A 25,608-nucleotide genomic window follows, 5' to 3' on the forward strand; every position below is an offset into this window, starting at 1 on the left:
AGCTACAGTTACAGACACAACAGTGTCCTAACGGCTGCTCTGGATTTGGGGATGAACATCTGAGACAGGTTTTTGCAGCCCAATTAAAGACAAGAATACAGAAAGTTGGAGAATCTCTACAAGAATTTGAGGCAGATGTCAAAAAAATGGTACAACTAGCATACGCCGAAGCACCACCGACTATTCAAGAAAGGCTTGCGACAGAAACCTTCAAAATGGCATTCGCGACATTGGAATTAAGAAGGTCTTACAACCATCAAGGTATCAGACATCATCTGATGCCTTGATTCATGCACTGGAAGTGGAGGCGGCCTACAGTTCTTCACTCCATGCTACAAAGTCAGTGTAGAGAAGAAAATTGCCAAGATAGGTACGATAGACAGCAGATATATTCTAAAAATTTTATTGGAGAAAACATAAAATCAGCAATTGATCAAATGAACGCCAGCACAAGTCTTCTTTGGCTTATGATTTGGAAGTCTAAATGCCAATTTAATTTTATCTATAATTATACTTTATAAGTAAACTTCTTGAAGTTTCAAAGTTTTAAAATGTGAATCTTTCTTGTCTTTATTTAACAAATAACTGTTCAATTAGTACAGATTTCGTAAAACTAATACCTACAAGAAATGTAAATTATACTCGTATTATAAATTCTATCAAAAATTAAAGCCAAATATTTTGAAAGTAGTTTAGCAATTACGTAAGTACAACTATTTGTCTCCTGTTGAACTAATGCAATTACTACATGATGTTACAATAAATCTTACCGTACTTAAGAATTTACCATTTTAAAACAATGTAATTATAGGAAATCCACGTGTATGCTGAGAAGTAATAATTCACTCGTACTACAATGAAACAAATCAATAAATAATTAATTATGTAATTGCAATTAATCATAACAGACATTAAATGCTAACACCATCTACTGTACGTCAGTTGTTTTTAGTTTATCGTAACCATACGGAATTAACTTTCACAATGTTTTCCCTGCGTAAGGCAAAAATTCCAGGCAATAATTATTTTTCAGGCTTATGTTCTCGCGTCATGCGATACTTACATTCATATTATTTACCCACATCAAGGACATTTCCACAACCCACTATAAATCTTTACCAGAATAATATTTATTAGTTATTAGTGCACTTACAATTGAATGTAAATGAAATGTATTGAACAGTAAAGTAAAGGGTGTAACACTCTCTCTCATATCTAAATTCGTTTTCCTACCTATCTTGGTTAAATATTCATTATGTCAAGGTCCAGTCCGAGCTTATAAATGTCTCAGAAATAATGTACCAGTAAAGTGCAATGAAACTAAGATAACATGTTCTTGGTGATAGTATTCCTAGGGTGCCTAGCCCACTGTTGTTTTGGACAACAAAAACCTAACAATGTGTGTCCAACTTTTCAGGATTATTACACCATCAGAAACAATTCCAGATGTTGGTATGATTTCTCTGCAGAATTTGACACAGTAAGTTTCTCTTGTTCGATATCAGCTTTTTAAAAGAATGTTTTAGCCGACTGTTATCAAACTTAATGGTTACCCTGTAATCGAATATAGAGTTCCTACTATAGATGGCTTTATTTTGGGGATGTTTAGAATCCCATCAAAAAACCCGGACGCTTGGAAGCATCCTATTTACCTTCAGCACGGTTTAGCTTCAACGTGTGATTATTTCGTAGGCATACAAAGAAATTCCTTAGGTATTTTTGTGGACGCTTTTATTTTTTTATATAACACTCAGTTTACAGCTTTTGTGTTAGCTGATGCAGGTTTTGATGTATGGTTAGGTAATTATCGTGGAACGCGGTACTCTCAGAGACATCAAAATTTAACGGTTTTTGATCAAATATACTGGGACCATAGGTATCTCTAATCTAACAGAATTAAAAATAATACATTTGAAATATTTTTAGTATGGATGATATAGTAGCATATGACTATCCAGCTTTGTTCAGCACGATTCTGTCAAATACCGATCCCAATGGAAAAATAGTCTATATTGGACACTCGCTAGGTACTACTTTGGGTTTAATGTACGCAGCTGAGTACTCTGACATTGTTAAAAGTACCATGCACATGTTGATACTTATGTCACCTGCTTATACTTTGGCGAATATGAAGGCTCCTTACAGACTAGCAGCACCTTTTGGATCAGCGATTATGGTAGGTCAATATCAATAAATAACCAGTAAAAAGTATTACTTTACAGAATATCGCTCGAGAACTGGAAATATTTCGTCTTGTATCTCAAGAAGAAATACTAAGAAATGGTGTCCGTCTCATATGTCTAGAGTCACCACCTTTAATGCAATTTTGTATGCAGCTGTATAATCTTTTTTATGGGCCAAACACTCAGTTTACTGCTGTAAGCCTCATCTTATGTAACTATAATAGTTTTCAAACTCTTTTATTCAGGATCTTATTCCCACATATTTTAACCATCTACCAGGAGGAACTGCATTGAAAGTCCTAAATCATGCGGCAGATCTCGTTCTGGGAAATTTTCGAAAGTACAATTACGTAGAAGATAATTACAAATATTATGGTAGCTTAACACCTCCGATTTACGATGTTAAGAAAATTCCAATACCGGTTCAGATATATTACAGTACTCAAGACTGGGCAACTACAGAACCGGTGAGTCTTGAAAAGTTTACAATGTTTACAGAGGAAAGGCCACATGTGTCCGACATTCGTTGAATATTATAGACACGCTACAGGACATTCTGAATGTTTAAAAAACTAGCCTTGACAATTATGCACGCATGTTTGTGGACAGAATAATGTGGTAACCACATGGGTGCAACAATATTAAGTGTCAATAATTTTGATTAATGCGACAACTGGAAATGAGAAAAATAACAAAAATTTTTGTCAAGTGAATGTAATTAGCTGCGTGATGTCAAATGTTTTGCTAAACAGTTGGGTTGGTCATTAAACTGCTCCAAGGACGATAGACACTACCTTCTGAGAATGGAATTCATTTTTAAATTTCAATTGATTATATATTATTAACGGTTTAGGAAAACAATTGCACGATAAAGAGGAGAACCAAAATCATTATGTAGGAATGCCAAGAAATTTATGCTTCTTTTGTTTTTTTTTTTTGTTGTTTAAAACCATAAAAGAAAAACTAACATTGTTGATTTTAAAATTTGGAAACTAAACAAATAGTTAAAATGAAGCGCTCCAAATAAACGTTCTGGAATAATAAACAAAACATAAATGAAATATATACGTTTTTAAGGAAAGAGTGTGGTTAAACATTTTCAACAAAAGTATCATTCCTAACTGAGAGTTTTGTTCAACGACAAAAACTTATTAGCATGTCTTAATAAAAATTACTTTGACAACCATTGGGAGACACAAAACACCAAATGTGTTTTGATTTTCATCACCAAGCAATAATACTTCCCAAGCGTAAACTAAGAAAGTATTATTATAGGGTCCATCCAACAAATTGCTACTATCATTCTTCTCGACGTTCCATGACCTCTATAGTATGAAAAAATAGGTCACCCGTTTCCATCTGTCTGTCTATCATCTGTTGTCTGTGTCGGTCTATTAGATAGATTGTTGTAACATGTTACCTGTAATATGCAAAATTTGTCTATTCATCTCCACCAACAATTTGATCACGTCACCTAAAAATTTAACTTGGTAAACGCTTCGATTTCGTCATGGGACAATTTTTTTTTCTTACACTGTGACTGGTATTAGCTATACATTTTTTAAGTTATAGAAGTTATCATAAAATAGTTTAAATTTCGCAAAATCAAATTTCATAATTTTTCGAAGAAACCGGATTGTCGGAGTGTACTTCAGGGAAAATGGAAACTCAGTATATATAACCTTAGACCATTTTTTTAATCTCAGCAAAATAAGATAAATGTTGCTTCACAGTTGATTAAATTTAGTTACTATTTCTTGGCTAATCGATATAAAGAAACATTTTATAAAATTTTCTTGATTAAAACTAATATTTTATGAACAACAGTTACGTTGTTAAGACGCTGTTGTGTTTAATTATGAACATTAAACTCTCCGAGTCTAATTCACTGCTAACCCGTTTTTAATCTCAACTAATATAGTAAATGTGTCAGAATACCAAACTAATTGCAATGCCCGGATGTTCGCCTATGGTAATCTGTTCATTAGAGTGTTTTATTACTTTTAAAGGAAATAGTTCAAACGGTAGTTACTTTTTACATTGTGAATAAATCATTACGAATAAAATTTAGAAATTCCAAAAAGTTATCACTTTAAAATATTAAATATTCGAATACTTTGCAGTCGTAATAATAATGTGCCGTTATACCACTACTCTAAGTAAACAAAAAAACTGAACCCATATTTGTAAAATTTATGTGATAAGTTTTGCGTTTCCCCCCATCGAGATCTCGTAAGCGACACTATCTCAAAATTTTTAATTAATTCACAACAGTCGATGTGAGATAAAGTTTTCAAAATTCACTTCGGAAACGACATATGAAAAAAAATTTTTGACCAGATTTTTAATTCGACGGCTTATTCTATTCAAAAGACAATTAAACAAAATTAAAATAAAAAATGCACTGTAATATTAATATCCATATAAAAAAAATATTGCTCCAAACAAAATTTATACAAATTTATTCAAATGTATAAAATGTATGTGTAAATCATGTCATTATTAATTAGTTTGTACTAATGGTTAGTAATATGTAGTAACATTGTTTATTTTCAAAATATGACGAACATATAATTTAAAATAACTGAACAAGACATTAAAAAAGTCAACTTCGCTATTAACAGCGATGCAGATGCATAATTTATTGTTTCACTTCTGACATGAAATAGAGTAACATTCGTGAAGATGGACTGAAGATTGTCTAGTAAACTTCTGTAATAACATTATGAGAAAATGGATGAGAAACACATTTTTTGAGCTTATAATACATTATTTCAATTCTAAATGGACCTCCAACAATGCAAACGTTTTCCAAAACAAAACAAATAAATGCTAAAATTTACAGGGTTAGTACTAAAAAAGAATGAAAATCTTTTGCGAACCTCTCTCTAAATGTTGGCTAAAGATTTGCTGACATAACGTATAAAAAGGACAGTATTTTAAAAAATTATAGAGAAACCTTGTACTTGTACTAAATTACCATGCCATAAAATAAGAAGTAGGTCTTGTGTTTGTGTAAGATAATTTCCTAATAACAATAAAATATTTGTATGCAGTTATGTTAATGACATTTTCACATTTCACCGCAAAGCAAGCAGAATAATCATCGAATTAAGGTGTCGTATTTTTTTTATTTGTATGGCAATGAAGCACAAACTAAATAGTTCGTCTTCGTAACAAATCATTTTTTAGGTTTCATAAAAATGAACCCCAAGGAACTTAATACTTACATAATTTTTCTGGATAAGAGACATAACAGAACCAGTGTAGTTTTACTCATAGATTGTAGTAAGGAAGAGAAGAAGTATGGAAAATTAGAACAAAAAATGCAGACTTTCCACATCTAGGAAAAAGTATATTATAAAAAATAGTACACCTTTTTCTTGTTTTATAAGTAGATGATAATTTTCTCTTGTACGACAATTCAAAAAAGTGGTTAATATTAAGAATAACAAAATCAAAAAATTGACAATGTGCCTCAAAATTTGATATAAATTATCAAAGCATATCGTATTCCTGCACTGTCCGATTAACGAGAAATTAATGTGATCATGAAACACTTTATTCAGCTGGAAGTTTGAGTAATTTTGATAAAAAATGACAACTAAAGTAAGTGTTACTTATACAGAGTTCTATATTTGGTTCAAATATACAAGGAATAATTCAATACGCAGGTAAGACTTATATCACACACGTTCTTTTCGGAAGATATCTGTGGTATTAAACAACAGGGCAAAAACATTTATTCAGTATAAATTCTTTAAATATTTTTATTGTTTATGGCAACAACCATAACATTGAACGTCGCACTAATACGCGAGGATAAGGAGGATTAGCATTTCAACATTTCCATCCATTCTCAAGATATAAGGTTGCAGAGTTTTATCTGGGACACCTCTATATGAAAACTTCTGTTTTATTCTAAAGTATATTTCTCATTTCCACACTGGCCGTATTTATATTAAATTTACATTAAATTACACTAAGTAACTATCTAAAAATGACATTGAACGACATTATTACTATCTTACATAAATTACGAAGCAGTTTATTAGAAAAAGTCGGTCACAAAGGACTACCATCATCTAGAAAGCACACAGTGATTGTCAAAGAAATTTTGTTTAGTAATTTTGGCAGTGATTTCATCAAATTTTGAATAATATAAATATATTACTAATTTTTACACGTACCTTACGACCAAAAAATTTTCTCATAAAGGAAGACTATGATCAGCGCCTATAGGGCATAAGAAATAGGATAAGCTTACATATATTAGTCACAGCTTCCTTTTTGAGAATAATTTTTGTTCATATGGTACAATGTAACACTAATCATAACCTTACTGTTTTCTCAGAATTCCAAAAATAGATCAACTTTTTCTATCACACTCGACATACTGTGTATCGATATAAATAGTTAGTATGTTAATCTGGAGCCAAGCTATACCGCATCTCATGTGATAATTTTTATTAAAAATTCATTTACTAATTTTTGACGATAACCGTTTGGCGGACACAAATAACTATGATTTATTTAGGGTGGGTTTTTCCAAAATGTAGTTAACCTCTGGTTTCGTAACTTTTAGTTAACTTTAACTCCAAGTTAACTAGCAGTTAATTTTGAATGCGTTTTTCCAACAAATTAGTAAATTTGGTTAGAAAACTAACAGTTAACTATGATTTATATTTGGTATCTATGGCAACGTTTCACAAATCTGTTGTTTATTGTGATAAATGTCATTCAAATTCTTCTGGTGTGATTATTTTGTACAAAAATGAGTAACACAGAGAAAACAAAGCGGTGTTCTAACTTTACGAAAGAAGAGGAAAGGATTTTGACCTAATTGGTTCATAAAAATAGAAATATAGTTGAATGCAAAAAAAGTGGCCAGGTAACATGGGAGCAGAAGGCAAATACCTGGCGTACCATTGCAGATGAATTCAATTCCACTGTTGGGGGGCAATTTAAAAGGGTCCAAATTTTAAAATGCAAATACGCCAATTTAAAAAAAAAGTTGCAAACGTTTATCTTTGTAAGAATTCTTTTCTATCCCATTTTTCAAAATAGTTTATACGGTCCCTTAAAACTCTTTGTTTTCGTACAGGCACCTTCTCATCGTCGCTATAAACGTTAATATCGACGAAATCCATCATTTTACTCATGACAGTTTTATAAAATCAAACGTCAAAATATGAAACTACTAGTTAACTGATACTTTGAGTTCTGGTTAAATGAAATTAGAAGTTAACTTTAAACCGTTAGTTAACGAAAATGGAAAAACACTGCAGGCCTAGTTAACTGTGAGTTAGGTTAAACCGTAAGTTAACTAGAGATGGAAAAACCCAGCCTTAGTGTTTTGCAGTCCGTAATAAACGCTAGTAGTTTTTTTCAAATTTTTGAGGTGAAGTTTTTATATTTCTTCGTTTTTCTGTGCTTTCCTATTTCTTTTTATTAGTACCCATTAGAAATTGCCAAAAATATGAAATTATAGATCTGCCAAAAAAATTATTATAGTGCTTTCTTCATCCATAGCTTGGAAGTGAAAATAAGACAGTGCCTTTTTTGTAATATATGCATAATTTTCTGTCTGTTTCCACAGCACGCAGGCTTCTGAAACCTGTATTGACTTCCAGTTAGCTCATCTTTCTGAAATTAATTTTCTTGTAAAATGGAATTGCTTATGATTTCAAAATCAATACAATGTAACTGTGGTAGAAATTTACTTTAAGTTGTATAATACTTACTATATTTTTTTACTGAAACACTTGAGCTATTCATGTAATTCTTAATCATTATCTTAAAAATATCTTTATAATTTATATACAGAGTTTCTATAAATGATTATAAGGTCGCAGTAGGTTATGTAAACGTGCCGCCTCTCAGATGTGAACTGTACTAAATTCCCAAGAACACATGACAAAGACCACACGCTTTTGTATAACTGGTTGCCCAAATGCTTCATATCTTTTTAAAAAATAAAACTAATTCATTACAATAAAAAGAAACAAATTTATTGCTGCTAAACATCACAGTAAATGATGAAAATCTTGTTCAAGGCACATGTTCACTCTCTTTTTAATTTCAAAAATATTCTGTAATCATTTCGTCATTGCCCATTGTTCAATTTCATGTTGCAACAGGAACTCCTGGCTGCGGAGGAAATTTTGGTAAAGATGTTTGAGGATTCTGCTCAGGTCGTCTCAAAGCATCAACAACTTCCTCAGATACTAAAGGTCTTCCATGAGATTTCTCTTTGTTAACACTGGCAGTTCGAACAAATCTGTTGATTTGTGATCTAATGTGAGCCTCTTACGATATTTCTTGAATTATTAAATAACGCTATTTGGCCAGATATTCTTGCTTACAAGCGGTCAGAGAATACACACGCTCGTCGTTTACGAAATCCCATTGCGATAACAAGACATAACAATGAAAATGTCTTCAACAGAATAAATCATTTTCACAGTCTTCGCTTCCTAGCACAAAAACAAAATTTTCGTACGCAACCACCAAGAGTTTTGAAAATGACTGCTTTGTTGTTTTGAGTTTGGATTAACGAGAACTACTGTAATTCACACTTGAAAAACGTCAAAACAATAAAAACGACGACTTTAAATGATTACAAGTGACATTAAAGACAAGTAAGAATGGTCACAATAAAGCATAATTTCAGCGAAGCGGGTTTTTTGAAATCCATGGCCAACTACACCCTTAGAATCATTTATAAAAGCCCTCTATTTAAAATAGAAAATACAGAATAGAATAAAATCAGAAAACACCGACACGTCTTATACCGGATTGTAGAAATACACGAATTTGTATGTAGATATGCCATCAATCATCATTATTTGGCAACTGTTGTTTTACATTGGTGCTTATCTTAATCTACAACAGTAACTGAAACTTTACATTAGGTAGTTCCTTCTCAAGTGCTGTATTTACCTTATTTATAAATGTTGGACAGAACCTCCACTGAAAGACTAGTTCACTTATTCATTTTACTTCCCGAGCAAGCGAAGCAAGTATGTAATTGAATCCATCGACCGACTCCATACTTTTATGTTTTCTCGACCTTTCATGACCTCTAGAGTACGAAGAAATAGGTCTGCCGTTTCTGTCTGTCTATCTGTTTGTCTGTCTGCCGTCTGTTCGGATTTTTATTAAATAGATAATAATAATTAATCTTTGAAACACTAATACTTCTCAAATTTTGTATGTATATTAGAACTATCATGTACATACTAAAAGGCTAACCAAAAGTTGGCTAATCATCCCCACTAACAATTTGATGACGTTATTTCCAAAATTTGAAATAGTAATTCATGCTTTATTTTTATAAAATAGGAAACTCCTGTACTTGTGGTGCACGAATTCTTGTCGAGTTTTCATCCTAGACAATTATCTTGATTTTTGGAAAAAAAAATCAAAATTATATAACAACATTTTTGCAATTTGACTTTGAAACTGCGAAACCGAATCCTCTGAAATCTAATAAGCGTTTTAAGGTTATCGTAGTCATGGTAAATTGTTCTTCAAAATTTATTTGTTTATCACCCCCCAAAAAATTGATAACGTCATCTCAAAAATTTTCCGAATAAATCCTATCTGAAATATGCAAAATATTATGACTCTCTACTTGTGGTTTATCAATGCACTCACAGTTTTTAGAATTACTTCTACTGCGTGACTCAAAAAAATTTATGAATGAGGCAATTTATTGTACTGATTAAATCAAGAAAGACTCACTCTATTTTTCCACAAAATTTAGGAATACAGTACTGTTACTTTTAGTTTGCACTGCATCTGTCCAAATTGATATACGTCACAAAAATGGAAAAACTCACTTGAAACAAAAACGTAATACGTTTCTCAAAATCAAATTTTATATTTTTTCGAAAAATCTGGACTTATTGTGCTGTATTTCAGGGGCGAGGGAAGTTCTGTTGCAATAACATTCGACTAATTCTTTCACATTTGGAAAAAGTTATATATTTAGTTTCTGTTAATTTTATTTTCCTTTAGGACGCTATCAACCTTTGGAACCATTTACCAGAAGCTGCTCGACATGGGATCACGCGAATAGACCTCCCTGCGTTCAATCACATTGATTTCGTGTACAGTAGAAACGCCAAAACTATTGTTTACAATGATTTAATTCAAATTCTAAATAAATTTCTAAATAGGTAGACCCTTGTTATTGTAGAATCTAAAAAAAAAATCAGGTACACCTCTTTTAAATCTCCTCTCTTTTAAAGACAATGCTCTCATACTAAAAGTTCAAAGATCGTAAACTTCACCTGCTACTTTCCGTAATGTGAAGATAAACAATGACGTAAGTTATGCTAAGTACTCGTCCTCGATGCCGATTATACATTGCACCGCTTCTTGAACGTCATGACTTAACAGTTACATACAAGAACAGGAAAATAAGGAGGTCATCGACTACCTGGTCTCACTACCAAGTTCACGGTCGTCGCAGAAACGTCTAGAACTGCTTTTCTTTGATGGCACAACCATGGGCAGAATTTTGGGCTTTGTGGTGGCTTGTGTTGTGATTCCATGCGTTTTACCAGCTCGTTACGTACCGAAGTGGAAGAAACAGGTATTGATTTGTCAATTCCCCGCTTCTTTCTAATTCTAATCAATATTTTTGAAAGGCTTGCGAATTACCGTCATCTCACAATGAGCATTCTCATTACATATGCGATGATGATGGGGAAGTGAAGTGTCTACCAGGATGGATTGGCGATTTATGTGATGTGCCCAAATGCCGACCTGGGTGTGACCCATTACAAGGATACTGTAACAGACCCGGGGAATGTTTGTGCAAACTGGGCTATTACGGTGAAAAGTGTAATAAATGTATTGCTTTGCCTGGATGCCAGCATGGGTACTGCAACACAAGTTTTGAATGCATTTGTCATGATGGATGGGACGGGATATTTTGCTCCGAACGTAAGTGATGTTTTTTGCAAATTGTTATAATTTCTGACAGCACGGTTGAAGCATCTAAGGAATAGCATATTTTTGCGGTAAATAACAGTTGTTAGTTGCAAGCACAATCAGAATTGTTTAATTTTTCAACTTGTAATGCTAGTTTCGATCAAATGTAACAGCAATAAGTATATTCAAATGCAAAGTGGCTAATAAATATTTCATGATGAAAAGACAGAAACCTATAAAACGAAATGGATTGCGCGTTGTTATTGATAGTAGGAGTTACTTACTAAGTAGTTTTAATATTAAAAAAACAAGATCATCGAAAAGGTAATTTTTCTGCATTAAATGACACATTTAAAAACTAAGACGTTTAAGAGGACAGTTAAGGAATCTGCGAACATTAGTTTTATTCCTGTTTTTTTTTAATGTGTAATTATTAACTCCTGTTTGAATGAGGTACTTATGGAAGCTACGACACATATAATCAAGCATTTACCTCTTTTTGTCTTACAAAGGGGCTATTAAGTTTTTATTACTCTACAAGCGTACGTTTGTAATTACCCCTAAAAGAAAAATGGTCGTTTCCACAAAACTATAAAGTTTTAAACTTAACTTGGAAGTAGTTATTAAAGTTTGAAAGCAAGGCAGAATGTCTCAGACTTGACGATGTATTACGATCAATATGTTCACATTATCTTAATTTCTGACCACTCCCCCTAATTACTGGCTTAAAATCGTAATAAAGTTGGAAATTACGCTTAAGCACACGCGACCAAACCTACTGAACAATCAAATCTGGTTAATAATTCAACAAGGAATGACGGGAACAATAATGCTTTAGAAACATTATACTACGATAAGATTAAAGTTTTAAAATTTATTATCTTGGATAATTTCTTTAGACTTCTTTCATTACGTCTATTAACTTTTAGATACATTTTCCTAATTTGTACAACTACACATAAATATAATTCCAAAAATTATTTTTATTTGTGACCAATTCCCTTTCCTTAAAATCTATTTAGGTTCTATTTTAGAAGTGTAATGTTCCTTGGGAATTTAATCTTTTTAATATTACATTCCGAAAAATGAACGAATGATTTAAATAGGTTTAGTTATGTAAATATTGAACTACAAAATATGACACTACAAGTTTTTTTACGGTCGTTCAGGTAAATAAGTACCACATTTTATTTTTAATTGTTACTAAATTTTTGTCTGGTAAACTGTTTTGTGGAACAGTGAAATATCTCGCAAATAAAAAGTATGAAATCAGATGTTAAAAAACCGTTTTTGTATGAAATGGCTTATTTTTTTTATTTTAAAACGGTTTTTTTGATTTTTGGTATTTTCTGTTGTTGCTATGAACATTCAACAAATTGAATTAAATAAACAGTTAAAAATCCCTTTTTCCGTAAATTAGTAAGTATTTGTTATTTAACAGAGTCAAGGTTTCCTTAAAATCTCAAAAAAATGAAAATTTGCATTACGGGAATTTTAAATACAGATTAGAAGAAATAATTTTGTTGATATTTTTATGGTACGGTATTTAAAGTATAAATTTATTTGATTACTTTGTATACTGTTCTAAAATTTAAAGAAAATTACTGTTTCTAACAAAAACTAACATCAGTCACACCAAACATAGAAAAATTATAAAATTTGATTTTGCGAATTTTATTTGTAATAACCTCCATGCATTAAAATGAAGTACCTTATGTTAGAGATATAAAAAATTATTACCTTTTTTAAGAGATTCTTGTGCGGCTTGTTTCTCTGCATTCGCTAATGTATCATACTTTAATCACTCATATTCCGCCACTGCCTTTGATTCGAACGCATTATGTTACGAAAACACTGTTGGTGTAGTATCCTAGATCATTTTTTGTCTTACGTTCAATCTAATATTTTTCTCTTTTCGATTATTTACCTTTTGCTCCTTTTTACTTCCCAAGCATAGCTAAGGAAGTATTATGATCGAGTTCCGTTTCTATCTTTGGGCCTGTTTGTCTGTCTGTCTACATTTTTAGACAGATAATGTCCAAAATTACTGTAGCAATTGTTATCAAATTTTCTATGTATGCTAGGAATATAGTGTAGATTTGCAGATGGGAAAATCAGAAAACTCACGAGAAATACAGGCATAGCCTTACCACTTCTCAATGCATTCCTATTTGTGAAGCAATTGTTAATCCGTTTCTTATCATGGGTGGAGGAGAAACGTCAGATCAAATATAAACAAGTCAACAGTGTGTTTTCGTATTTCGTAATGTAATGCGTTCGAATCTTAGATAGTGGCGGAGTATAAGTGACCAAAGTATGATGCATTAATAAATTTGAAAAACAAGCTTTATAAAAATCATTGTCATTAAAAAAAGTTAGATGTGGCATACAAACACCAAAAAAATTGAATGTGTCAAAACACATTTATAGGATGTTATTTCGCTTCTTATACTATTACTGTTGCTATCTATATTTGTTTTAATGTATAGAGGTTATCATAACTAAAAGTTTGCACAATCTTTTTTTTAATTTTTCAAAGAAAAATTTTTGGAAGGCAGGTGTTTCTCTTTGTAACTGAATTCTGTTTACAGTAAATACTTTTTAATTTTTTTTTGTTCTTAAATAAGTTTATTATGTTTTTCCTAATTTTCTTATTAGTACTTTTTGCTGTTAATTTTTTATTATACTTCATCTAGCTCTATACGTATGTAGAGCAAACTGTTTCACAAGGCTCCTCCGCAATTTTTTACCATCTCTTCGTATATTTCTGCTTATATCTAATTAGTTACTTGTTGTTTTTGTTAATAACGTTTGAGATTTAATATGTCTAACTTTAAAAAATTCATTACAATACAATACTCTGTTTCCAGGGTTTTAAGTAAGGAAAAAAAGATTTTTTAGATTTACCGAATAAAATATTATTCTGATTTTTTTTTAATCAACTTGTAGAAGCAATTTTAAATAATAGCAATGTATAAACAAATATATACATGTATAGAAACATGCTCTGCCTGTTCCAAATGAGATGCAAAATTTTGAAATCACGTCATCTGGTTTTTGAAAGAGATGAACATTAATTACCGATTTGCCAACTTTGAAACTTGTAGAAAATTTTTGCGAAATCCATATTCTAACTTAGAAAGCAATTTTTTTCTAAAAGCTTACATACACAATGTTAAAATTAAGACAGTATTAATAAATATGTAGGTATACAAATTTCATTCGAGATACACCCACATAAAACTTTATGACAGATAATAATAATAATAATAATAATAATAATACTTTATTCCCAACAGGTAATAATACACCCAGTAACAGGGAAAAAAATTAACAATAATTATGAAGTAGTGCAGTAAATACAAAGAAAAAGAAAAAGAAAAAAAATATATATATGTATAAAATATTAACTCAAATAAAATTAAGTAAAAATAAGTCACAAGTGAAAACTTAATCCAAAAACGCAACTTTTAATTAATGGTTCAATTATAATATTATGATCGGAACAAAAGACAAAATAAATTATTTATTACAGTAGACTTTATAAATGGTTTGAATAACAGTACCTAAACTATCAGCATTTATGTCGCAAAATTTAGATATATGATTAAATAGTTCACACATGAGAATTATAGGTGATCTACGTAACACATTTGTTCTGGTTGCTAATGAGTAAAATGTTAAAAACTGTCGAGAATGAACACGAGGTACAATGAAACGAATTTTATCTAAAAGAATTATACAGTCTATTTTGTTATTAACTAACTTATGTAGAAAGCTGATGGTATGAATAATACGCCTAATTTCTAAGGAAATAAAGTTGAATTGATTTAACAGTTGTAAGTGATCACACCCTCTGTCAGGATATACCCCAGATGAACGATATGACAGAAATTTCAGGAACTTACGTTGGACGGATTCTATATTTTTTATATGAATTTCGTAAATTGGAAACCATATTAGTACTCCGTATTCAAGTTGAGATCTAACTAATGCGTAATACAGATTGCAAAGAGTAGAGATGTTGAGAAAATCATTACAATTTCTGTAAATGAAACCATACATCCTGTAAGCTTTTGACACTATTTCTGTCATATGATCATTAAACATTAGCCTACTATCAAAGGTGATTCCAAGGTCTTTATACTTTTCTCCACGATTTAGGGTAACTGCATCGATATTATAATTGAAGATAATAGGTTCCTGTTTTTTAGTATACGAAACTACAAAACATTTATTTTTATTTAGTGATAAACGATTAGTGTTGCACCACTCGACTACAGTATTAATGTTGGTTTGAAGAATCCTACAATCATCAGTGGTGTTAATTTCAAAAAACAATTTCAAGTCATCTGCAAATAACAACTTTTCGGAAGATATATGTTCAACAATGTCGTTAATAAACAATAAGAACAAAAGTGGTCCCAAATTAGATCCCTGAGGAACTCCAGATGTCGGTGAATATATTTCTGAATAGAAGTTACGATATCGTACTGACTGCACTCTACCAATAAGGTACGACTTGAATAATTTAAGTAATGACTCAGAGAAGCCAAATTGGCGCAGTTTGTCTAGGAGAATAAAGTAATCGATTTGGTCGAAGGCCTTAGAAAAGTCCATATATATCGCGTCGACTTGACTTCTACTATCGATTAACTGAGATACGTATTGAGAAAAACAAGCCAGATTCGTCACAGTCGACCTCTTCTCAACGAAACCATGTTGGTATGGTGTTATAAAAGATTTCACAGATGAATAAATTAGCTTATACATTACTGATTCAAATGTCTTCACAAAATTACATAATAAACTTATGGACCTGTAGTTCTTTACATCAGCTTTATCCCCAGACTTAAATATGGGAGTAATGCAGGATTTTTTCCAAAGTTCTGGTACCTGACAATCTTTGAGAATAAGATTAAATATTCTAAGCAATGGAGTCACAAAGATATATGCACAGTCCTTGAGTAGAAAGCTAGGAATGCCATCAGGACCGGATGTAAATGTGTTCTTACAGTTTTTTAAGGCCAAAAGAATATCTTTTTCAGACAGTGAAGTAATGGTAACTGAAAGCTGAGCTGCTGTTTCATTCGTAGTGCAAAAAGGAGCTAAACAATCGGACTTTATATAAACATTACTAAAATGATGAGCAAAAGCGTTAACTATAGCTTGTGGACACGATAGTTCTCTGTCATCATAGCGCATTAAGCCAGGAATACGTGTGCTACCTTTTTTGTTATGAAGAAACATCCAAAATGACTTAGGATCTATAGAAATACTAGCTGACCCGGCCACGCGTTGCTGTGGCTAAAGTTTTTGTTATATTACATTATAGTAAACAATCTAAGAGGAACAATAAGAGAACATCAGTCACGGAGTCCACTATGCTTTTTCACACAGATGGTATTTGTAAAAAAATATGGTGATCTCCTTATTTGACTTTCTACTACTATAACCCTTTAGTACAATGAAATTATTTACGAACAAAGACGAAAATGTTGATGTTGGTATACAAATTCACTGGATTGAGATTTGAAGGGGAAGTACGTTGAACACAATTAATTAAAATGTCCTTACACTTGATATTAAGCAGAAATCAATAGGTACAAAATAAAAATTTATCAGATTTATTATTTCCATTTAATTTTATAACAAATATAAGTATATTACAGTATAATACAGTAAATAACGTCCATCGGATGCACGATCGCAAATTTTAGTTGCCCCAAATGACGTCATTTGGAAGCAAGAATTAAATTTGCGTATCTTACGCAAAAATAATTTGGAATCATCTGAATTGCCAGTAAGAAGGGATAATAAAGGCTCCGGCGTAGCGGGTAGAGGTGACAGCACAACTTTTCCTGATGCGCAGCACATGCCGGCTGCTTCATTCCGAAATTTCAATGCCTGACAATATTGACATACTTTATCCATTCCACCGATAGCAATTTTTTAATGCGCTGAGTAGTTAATATCTGGTGCATATTCAAAGGCAAGTCGAACGAATGATGCACGTGTTAATGAGCGGCTGATCCGTTGCCTTTGTCGATCTAGTACTCGTACTGTAGCTATGTTTCGTTCTCGTGCCGCTCTTGTTCTCGTAATATTCTGTTGCCGACGTTCGTCACGCTGTTCTTGAGATTCTTGTGCACGACTTTCTGCAGTCCTGATTCTTTCAGCTGCATTTCTTGTTTCGATTTGTTCTGGTAATTGCTGAGCTCTTTCAACACGTTTGCGTCGTGACCCTTTCCTGCTCGCGTTGTTGAGGTTAGATTTTTTCGGTGGCATTTGACTGACAATAATAATTTAATCGTTTAAATATTAGAAACCCAGTCGAAAGGTATCGACATCTGTTAGAATCATTTGGATTAACAGATAATTGTGACTGTCAAATAATAGCAGACAAATAATTAGCAATAAATTAAAATTGCGACTATAATTTGAGATTTAAACTATCCTATCTCTCAAGTTGGATCGAACTGCACATGGTGTGCGAATTTTATTATAATCGGTTAAGTGGTTTAGGAGTCCATTGAGGACCAACATTGTGACACGAGATTTATATATATTAAGATTATTTTCAATCTTACGCATGTACATTCTATAAGCATTTTGAATAAGTACTTTACATTTGGAACGATGGAATTTAAATAAATTATAGTAATGAGCAGTTTTATATTTTTTATACAGTTTGTGCAATGAGTATTTAGTACGTATAGCATTTCTTATTTCCTGATTAAACCAGGGAGAATATTGTCGACGGTTAGTACTCAATTTGATTTTAAATTTAGGAACAGCAAGATCAAAAATTTCATGGAGTTTGGCATAAAAAAGAGAACAAATTTCATCAACGCTACCATCGGTATCTAGGAAATCCCAGTTGCAAGAGTAAAGCATATCATAAAGAACTGGAAAGTTTGCCTTTCTAAAGTCATATTGTTCTAGATTATTTATAGGGAAAGATTGATCAAGGGGGATTACAGATTTTATAACTATACAAAGAGAAGGATGGTGAACATCATCATCGACGAAACTGAAATCAGAAGCCTCTACCTTACACTCGATATTAGAGAAAACTAAGTCTAGAATATGGTGATATTTATTTTGCACATTATTATGCTGCTCTAAATTAAGGAAAGATTGGAAATTATTAAGAGATAGAGTGAATTGGTTTATTTTACCCAAGGTGAAATCCGGAATGTTAAAGTCACCACAAATCAAAATTTTATTATTTTCTTGAATGTCTATTCTACTTAGGGCTTCAAGAAATAGTTGAAATTCATGTACTGATACCTGAGGAGGTACGTAAAGGACAATAAGAATTAATTCCTGCTTAACACTCAACAATTTAACTCCTACAACATCTATAGTCGGAACAATATCCCCTAAATAAGAAAGATCCAGAGCAGATGATTTCAATGTATTATTAATACCTAAAAGTACCCCACCTCCTCGAGAGACGCCCATCGCTTGTAGATCCCTGTCTTTCCGATAAACAACAAAATCATGAGGAAGAAATTCAGTGTTACTAATATCACTGGCCAACCAAGTTTCAGTTAACGCTATTATATCAACATTGATTAATTCAGAAACAGAATTGTAAAAGTTAGATATTTTGGATCTTAAGCCCCGAACATTCTGGTAAATACAACACAACGAAGACGTGCAACTGGGTGTTCTTTTTAGTTTACCGAGACAATTTTGGGTGAGCCATTTATATATTTTATTCTCAGATTTGTTTCCCCGTTGCTTATTCTAATGCCAAGTTGTTCTTTGACTTGTCTGTAGGATGCGTTTTGCTTAGGAGTGCGATCGAAGGACAGAGTAATGTAGTTATAGTTTACGTTGCTTTTCAGTACCTTGGCATTACGAATAAATTTTTGAACCTCGAATTCATCATTCAAGATAACTCTTATGGGTCTAGGTTTATTACCGGGATTTTGTTGAGAAAAGCGACCCAAACGTTGAATCTTAATACCAGAAACATCAGCATCAGGGCGGACTAATTGTAAAATATTTTCAACGGCAGACTTATCTATTGCAGAACGCTGATTATTATTATTAGTAGAAATCTGTGGTTGCTCTTCAACACCAAATACGATTAAGTTTTGTTTTCGATTTTGCCTTTCCATTACTTCGTTAACGATTTCTTCAAATTGATTGCTGGGGCTACGCTGGTCTTCATGAAGCGCGGACCGAAGAGTGGCTAGTTGAGTGTCAAAGTCTTCTTTCAGTTTCTCTATGGCAGTTGTAAACTCGGTTTGTAACGATGAAATTAAGGTTTTGAAATCTTTATACTGAGCCATATTATTGTTGCATGTATTGCACACTACTTTTATTGACCTAGATTTAGCTCGTGTTATCTTCACGTCATTTTCGGAGAGTCCCACACAGGCAATATGCAATATTCCTTGACAACCATCGCAAGTTATGGTATGGGCATTAGCTTTGCATACAATACCACAATTTAAGCAAATATTATTCATTATGATTAAAAAAAAGTGGAATATAGGATATAACAAGGGCACAAGTTCTTCACACCCAAGGGTCTGTTCGGGTAGCTAACTTTCGACAAACAGGAAGACCACGGGAGGTAAAACATAAGAGAACAAAGGATTAATTAAAAATGTTGTACGACCGCAGTCATTCACCTTAATGAAAGAAACACTATCGGTACGTAAAAACGTCCCCGTGGTAACAGCCAGCACTTGAGTAGATATTGGTATATATCAAATTAACCATCCGTTGGATTCAAAAACCGTTTTGGCCTTTGGAAAGATAACACAAAGCACAAAAGATTGGTATAGAATCCACCCTAAAACACTCGATGATACTTTAACACCACTGAAGGTCACTCAGAGCAACACTTTATACGTGTATTAGCTGCACTGACACTGAAATAATGAGTGAAACCCCTGCACAACGGCAACAGTAATTTATTGCTTTTAACACCCTTTGCGACCAGATATCGGCACGTTCCGGCAGAATTTTTCAGGGCCGTACTCTGTTAAAAAAATAAGGTGAAATAATAGACAAATTGTATTAGTTAAATAATATTTATAAGATTATAAGTCACTATAACGACCGACAAGTAAGACGTGAAATCAGTTATTGAAATGAAGACCAATTCAAATCTACCCAAAGTACCTTTTGGGAATTTGACTAAACAATTTCATTACCGAAAGCAGGTAAAACTTTCAACTCAACCTGAATACGGCTCTGTATAAAATGACCTGTCAAGCCCTTTTCATAATTTATGGTTGCGGTTTCAGGAGCACCGCTTTTTGAGTGATTGGTCCCATAAAAATTTATGTGGGTGTATCTCGAATACGGTTACAGTATATGAGCACATATTTTGCATATTTAAAAAAAAATTTGCTTAGACAAATTTTTAAATAACGTCATTACATGTTAGTGCGTATGAACAGACAAATTTTGCTGAGCGTTTTATAGTCTGTCCAGTACTTTCGGAGATTACTTGTGTAATAAAATTACCAACAGACTACATAGAGGCAAAAACGGGTGACCTATCTTTTCATATACTAGGATCTATTGAACGTCGTAAGATTAAATTAAACGGTAGATTTCTTAAATATCGGCTCTACATTGGTTCGTTACAGTCGTCCAAAATCTCCAAATAAAATTAGCTGGACACGGAACAGAAAAATTTCTTTCTGTTCTAATTCAAACACAAATTACCGTATGTTACCTAATTGATGCAAAAATAAACATCTTCCTTATCTACTTATTTAACAAAATTAGTTTAAAAAAAGTAAAATCTCCATGCACTTGGTAAAACTACAACTAACGTTATGTAAACATGACAAATTGAAAAAACTCTACGTATTAATTAAAAGCATCGTTTCCAATAACATTATATAATCATTGCTTAAATTTATGATAATTTGAAAAATGCAGCTGCAGATAGTATCGGATTATATTTAATAGTGAAACCAAAAACCCGTCAAGTTATTAACAAAAGGAATTTTACACTGAGCAGTGAATGATTTAAAATTTAAGAGATGTCACGGTGATTAGATCATTAGATATATTTCAACTTTAATGTATATAAAACCCCTAATAACTAGGTACACACGATATTTAAATTTCTCATGTTTTACACTATTTTCTGAGAGTTTACTTGTTCAGAAGGAAATTGGGACATAGGAAAAGTAAGTAATATTGGGTTTTAGAAAAATACAGGTGAAAAATATAAAAAGCATTAGAAATATTTTTAAATATTCAAGACGTCTAGCACAACTGTAGCAGACATCTAAAATCGCTAAATATGACTCATAAAATTCGTATTTTTTTTTATTTTGATACGATTTTCTGCATGCAGTACAGACAAATCAATATAAGCAGATTCATTTGTAACTGCGGTATTTTAACATTATTTTTCATCGTTTACACCCAAATTCAAATTGTGGAAACACCAAGAAGTACCTAAGCCTTTCCTCATTTTTCAAATTTTCTAAGCAAAAGTTTGCTTTTGTGCATCCTGCAACACAGCATAATATTTAATAAATAATTTCATTTAAAACAATAAGATTTCATTCAACTAATAAATCTAATGCCACATTTACCAACTTACAGCAATCTGCAGGCTTGACTGCCATTCAACTCGTGGGTACTGCGACAGTCCCGGCGAGTGCAGATGTCGTCTGGGCTGGGCTGGAAAGAACTGCAAAGATTGTCAAGTCCTTCCAGGATGCCAACATGGATATTGCGATAAACCTCTTGAATGTAAATGTTATCCCGGATACACCGGAATTCTATGTCAGACACGTAAGTCCTACGTTACATAAATAAGAAATAACCTAAACTCGTCAGTTACATCACGCAATGAAGAATTTCATAAAAATAATTGTTATTTACAGCTATCTGTTCAAAAACTTGTCACAAAGAGAGAGGCTACTGTAGAAAGCCAGGCGAATGTAGGTGAGGTCAATACAAAAAGGGGTTATTAAAATAAAATATGAATTCTTACAATCAATTATTTACAGATGCAAAGTAGGTTGGTGGGGAACTAATTGTGAGAAATGTTATCCTTACCCTGGCTGCGTCAATGGTAATTGTAGCAGACCGTGGGAGTGCAACTGCAAGAAGGGTTGGGGTGGAATGCTTTGCGATGAAGGTAGGTAGGATAAGTCGATGCGGACGAATCGATACGTAATTATGTTGGACTTTAATCCAGGATCTATCAGTTTGTAGTAAAAAGATTTCCACTAGTTCTAAACTTAATCTATGATAATCGAATAACCATATTTGCTTTTTTTTTCACTTAAGGAACATATTCAAATTCTTAACAGATATATATTATTATTCTATAAAAAGTCTTGCATAAAAATATTACAGTTAATCAAAAACAGCTACAAGCAGAAAATTAGTTTCACTTGCTACATGAATTTTAAAAATGTTTTTCACCGCTGAAGTCAGAGAACGCATAAACACCATTCGGCTAAACAACAATGCAATAAACGCTCAAGCTACTGTAACTAACAAATTATGATTAAAAGTTCTACACAATGATATTGCAGCGAAACCAAAGACACACAATTGTAATACATAACGGTACTGACAAAAGTAGAAACAGCTGAATTAGACAAAGTAGAACTTCAATTTCACTAATTACCTAGTTTGCTTACAATAAATGTTACAGAGGCAATTTTATTTAATGGAAGCGTATATATTATATTATATTTTTAATTTTAAAATCAAAACAGGTACTCGACAAAGAGCAACTAAACTAAAATTGTAGTTTGTTTTATGTAAACTTTATTGCCTTTTTTGTGTTACTTTACAATGAATATCTGTATTTAACCTAAAACTGTAGGTAGATATAGACGCTTTTTTAGATAATCCTGAAATTCTTTTTGTTTTGATCTCAGTAGAACCAATTTCTTTTATAATCTGTAATATATTACAAGTAAATTCTGTAACTGATTTTAAACAAATTGTACTAATGAATTGATTTTTAAATAAATGTTACTCTTCCTTATATGTCAAAGCCCTGTATTGAGCCTAAAATTAATTTTTACGTAGAAAATGATTATCTTTATACTTGACGAATAAAGGAGTGTTGATTATTATATATCATGCAGAAAGTGTAATTAGAAAGATAGAAGAAAAACATCTAAAGTAAAACTAACTACTCTGATAACAAAAGATTGGACTCTGCCAAATATTAAAAAGAGATATTGACGGGTGTGGGACACTGCACGATAAATACATTTTCTTTTGTAACTCAAGGAATTGTCTAATGTATTTGGACAAATTTATTAAAACGCAACTTTCCATACTGCTACGAAATAAAAACTAATGTTTGTCTCTCATTTTACTGTGACTTTAGCATACTGTTTTAACAGACTTAGAAAACTGTTTATGTATACGTATTCTACTAGAAATAAAATTCAAGTGGTAAGTTTTACAAAACTTTTGACAGTTGGTAAAAATTTCTGCTTAGCAGAGCACATGGAAATCCTCTTTAAAGATGATTAGATGAAAATTTTACAAGACTGCCAATAGAAAAATGTTTTAAACAATATTTAATGTAGTCATTTAGAATATTTCAAAAATAATTTACCTCACAAAATTTACTGGTAAATTTTATAGCTATTTGTAAATTTTAAGACAAAATACGATAAACTACGTTTAGTAGAATTCACTTGGAAATGTTTTCTTAATTTTTTCAATTAAAACAATTAATAAAGTTTTCGCCATAGCAATTATTGATACAACTTGTAAATAAATAACGTTTAACATTGGTCACAATGAAGCCAGTTTTTACCTTTGTATAAAAAAGAACTGATTGAATTTTGAATTTTTAAGTTGTTAAAAAGAAGAATTATAAAACTACTGGTAACAAACATTTCCCGCCAAAACTATTTACAGAACTGACAGTTAGGCTCGATAAATAAACAATTAGAATCACTCTTCAGTAGCTGCTTTGGTGGTAGTACATTATACATTAATAAAACTTTTTTCAGAACTCAACTACTGTGAAACGCATCCTGGAACTTGCAAGAATGGTGCTAAATGTATATCACTTATCAAGGAAGACGGTAATTACAAGTGTTTATGCCGGGAAGGAACGTCAGGAAGAAACTGTGAACATTCTGAAATTCCCACAACTGTAAGAACTCCGACAAGCACTGTGGCGGTTAATTCGACCACGCAAAAAATCGAACCGCTTTCGGTAGACAATGAGACATAAAGTTCCCAATTTTCGAACAAAGACTATTCATTAACATTTCTCTGGTAATGAATTAGTTCCATATTGTCGGTTTAATTCTACGATGTGACGGGTGTTATAAAAGAAAAACCACAACATAAAAATGTTAATCGTTAATGAAATTAACTTGAAAGGTGTGATGGGGCTTAATGACTGTTTGTTTTTCGCAAATTGATGATTGACCTCAGCCTGATTGTCAAAAGTGTGCTATATAAATATAATTAGGTTGATTTTGTTCGATTATCTAATTTGATAGGGTAATTATATACGTTAACGTAGTTCATTCGATACACATAACTTGTTGTGAACCCGTCAGATTGTATTCGTAAACTAGTGGAATCATGAGAGGAAATGAGAAAAAATGAGTTCGTCCCCATTTGCTTCTGTTTATAATTCAATTATTTATGTCTATTTATTATATTTGTTTTCTATTTATTTATGCCATATATATATATATATATATATAAAATAAACACATATTTATTTATTAAGGTCCTATTAAGCTTTATTAGTTTACGTGCTCTCCCAATATTTTGTTTCTACAAGAGGCTTTGAACTCAAAAGTGAGAACAATGGATACTTAATATTGAACGCAAAATTATTTCTGTATGAATACTCGTTATGGTTTTTCTTCCTCAAAGTCGGACGTCTGAAGTGTGACAATTTCAGATAGTATGAACCACTGTAGAAATATAAAAAACTGACAATATTAATAATAAAATCTAAATCCCATTTATTCTAATTTTTAAAAGTTTGTGTCAAAAATACCTTAACATATTAAATGTATCCCCCTCTCAACTGTAAACACTAAATTGTTTTATGATTTTTTACAAATAAAAATGTTATTCATATGAAGTTTTTTTGGATGATTCTTGTATCTTCCTAAATAAATCCTAATTTATTCACATATTTATTTAAATTTATTATTGTAGCAGTACTACTAGAGTTGTGCATATCTATTAACATTTCGTTGCTACTACAACACTTCAGTGACAAGGGTAAATAAAAAGTTCTTTAATCGACTGTCATTTAAGTAATGAATAAACTTTATATTTTAACAAAAATTTTGTTTTAAATCCACCTTAAGAGCCGGTATCATGCTGTTTCTATTTTTAGGTTAAAAGCAAAAACAAACAAATTCAAAACAACAGCTCTGAAAAACTAATTTATCAGTTCAATAAATATTCTAAGTGTTGCTTTCACTGCACTAACCGTTTATCAAAATTATGTCCGTTTTTTCGTCGTTTG

At 31.9% G+C, this 25,608-nt stretch overlaps 2 protein-coding genes across 2 annotated transcripts; both read left to right on the forward strand.

Annotated features, from left to right (window-relative positions):
- Nucleotides 1-1,310: 1,310 nt before the first annotated feature.
- LOC135131291 (lipase member K-like) lies at nucleotides 1,311-10,370 on the forward strand. Its single transcript, XM_064058997.1, has 7 exons — nucleotides 1,311-1,480; nucleotides 1,527-1,713; nucleotides 1,762-1,876; nucleotides 1,927-2,176; nucleotides 2,223-2,378; nucleotides 2,429-2,650; nucleotides 10,206-10,370. The coding sequence occupies exons 1-7, from the start codon at nucleotides 1,331-1,333 to the stop codon at nucleotides 10,368-10,370; spliced, it is 1,245 nt and encodes a 414-aa protein (XP_063915067.1). The 5' UTR covers nucleotides 1,311-1,330.
- A 255-nt stretch (nucleotides 10,371-10,625) lies between these two features.
- On the forward strand, nucleotides 10,626-25,215 carry LOC135122756 (neurogenic locus protein delta-like). The gene is made up of 6 exons (XM_064047164.1): nucleotides 10,626-10,785; nucleotides 10,841-11,138; nucleotides 21,723-21,914; nucleotides 22,007-22,067; nucleotides 22,133-22,263; nucleotides 24,116-25,215. The coding sequence occupies exons 1-6, from the start codon at nucleotides 10,699-10,701 to the stop codon at nucleotides 24,340-24,342; spliced, it is 996 nt and encodes a 331-aa protein (XP_063903234.1). The 5' UTR covers nucleotides 10,626-10,698; the 3' UTR covers nucleotides 24,343-25,215.
- Nucleotides 25,216-25,608: the final 393 nt, after the last annotated feature.

This window comes from Zophobas morio, unplaced genomic scaffold, assembly GCF_036711695.1.
Source record: "Zophobas morio isolate AGI-343-1 ecotype UQ-CSIRO unplaced genomic scaffold, CSIRO_AGI_Zmor_V1 ptg000002l, whole genome shotgun sequence".
Classification (NCBI taxonomy): domain Eukaryota; kingdom Metazoa; phylum Arthropoda; class Insecta; order Coleoptera; family Tenebrionidae; genus Zophobas; species Zophobas morio.

Coding starts and splice junctions, on each gene's coding strand:
- LOC135122756 (XM_064047164.1), top strand. CDS start 10,699: ATGGGCAGAATTTTGGGCTTTGTGGTGGCTTGTGTTGTGATTCCATGC. Junction 10,786..10,840: donor TACCGAAGTGGAAGAAACAG/GTATTGATTTGT, acceptor TATTTTTGAAAG/GCTTGCGAATTACCGTCATC. Junction 22,068..22,132: donor AGAAAGCCAGGCGAATGTAG/GTGAGGTCAATA, acceptor AATTATTTACAG/ATGCAAAGTAGGTTGGTGGG.
- LOC135131291 (XM_064058997.1), top strand. CDS start 1,331: ATGTTCTTGGTGATAGTATTCCTAGGGTGCCTAGCCCACTGTTGTTTT. Junction 1,481..1,526: donor TCTCTGCAGAATTTGACACA/GTAAGTTTCTCT, acceptor AGAATGTTTTAG/CCGACTGTTATCAAACTTAA. Junction 2,379..2,428: donor CAAACACTCAGTTTACTGCT/GTAAGCCTCATC, acceptor TCTTTTATTCAG/GATCTTATTCCCACATATTT.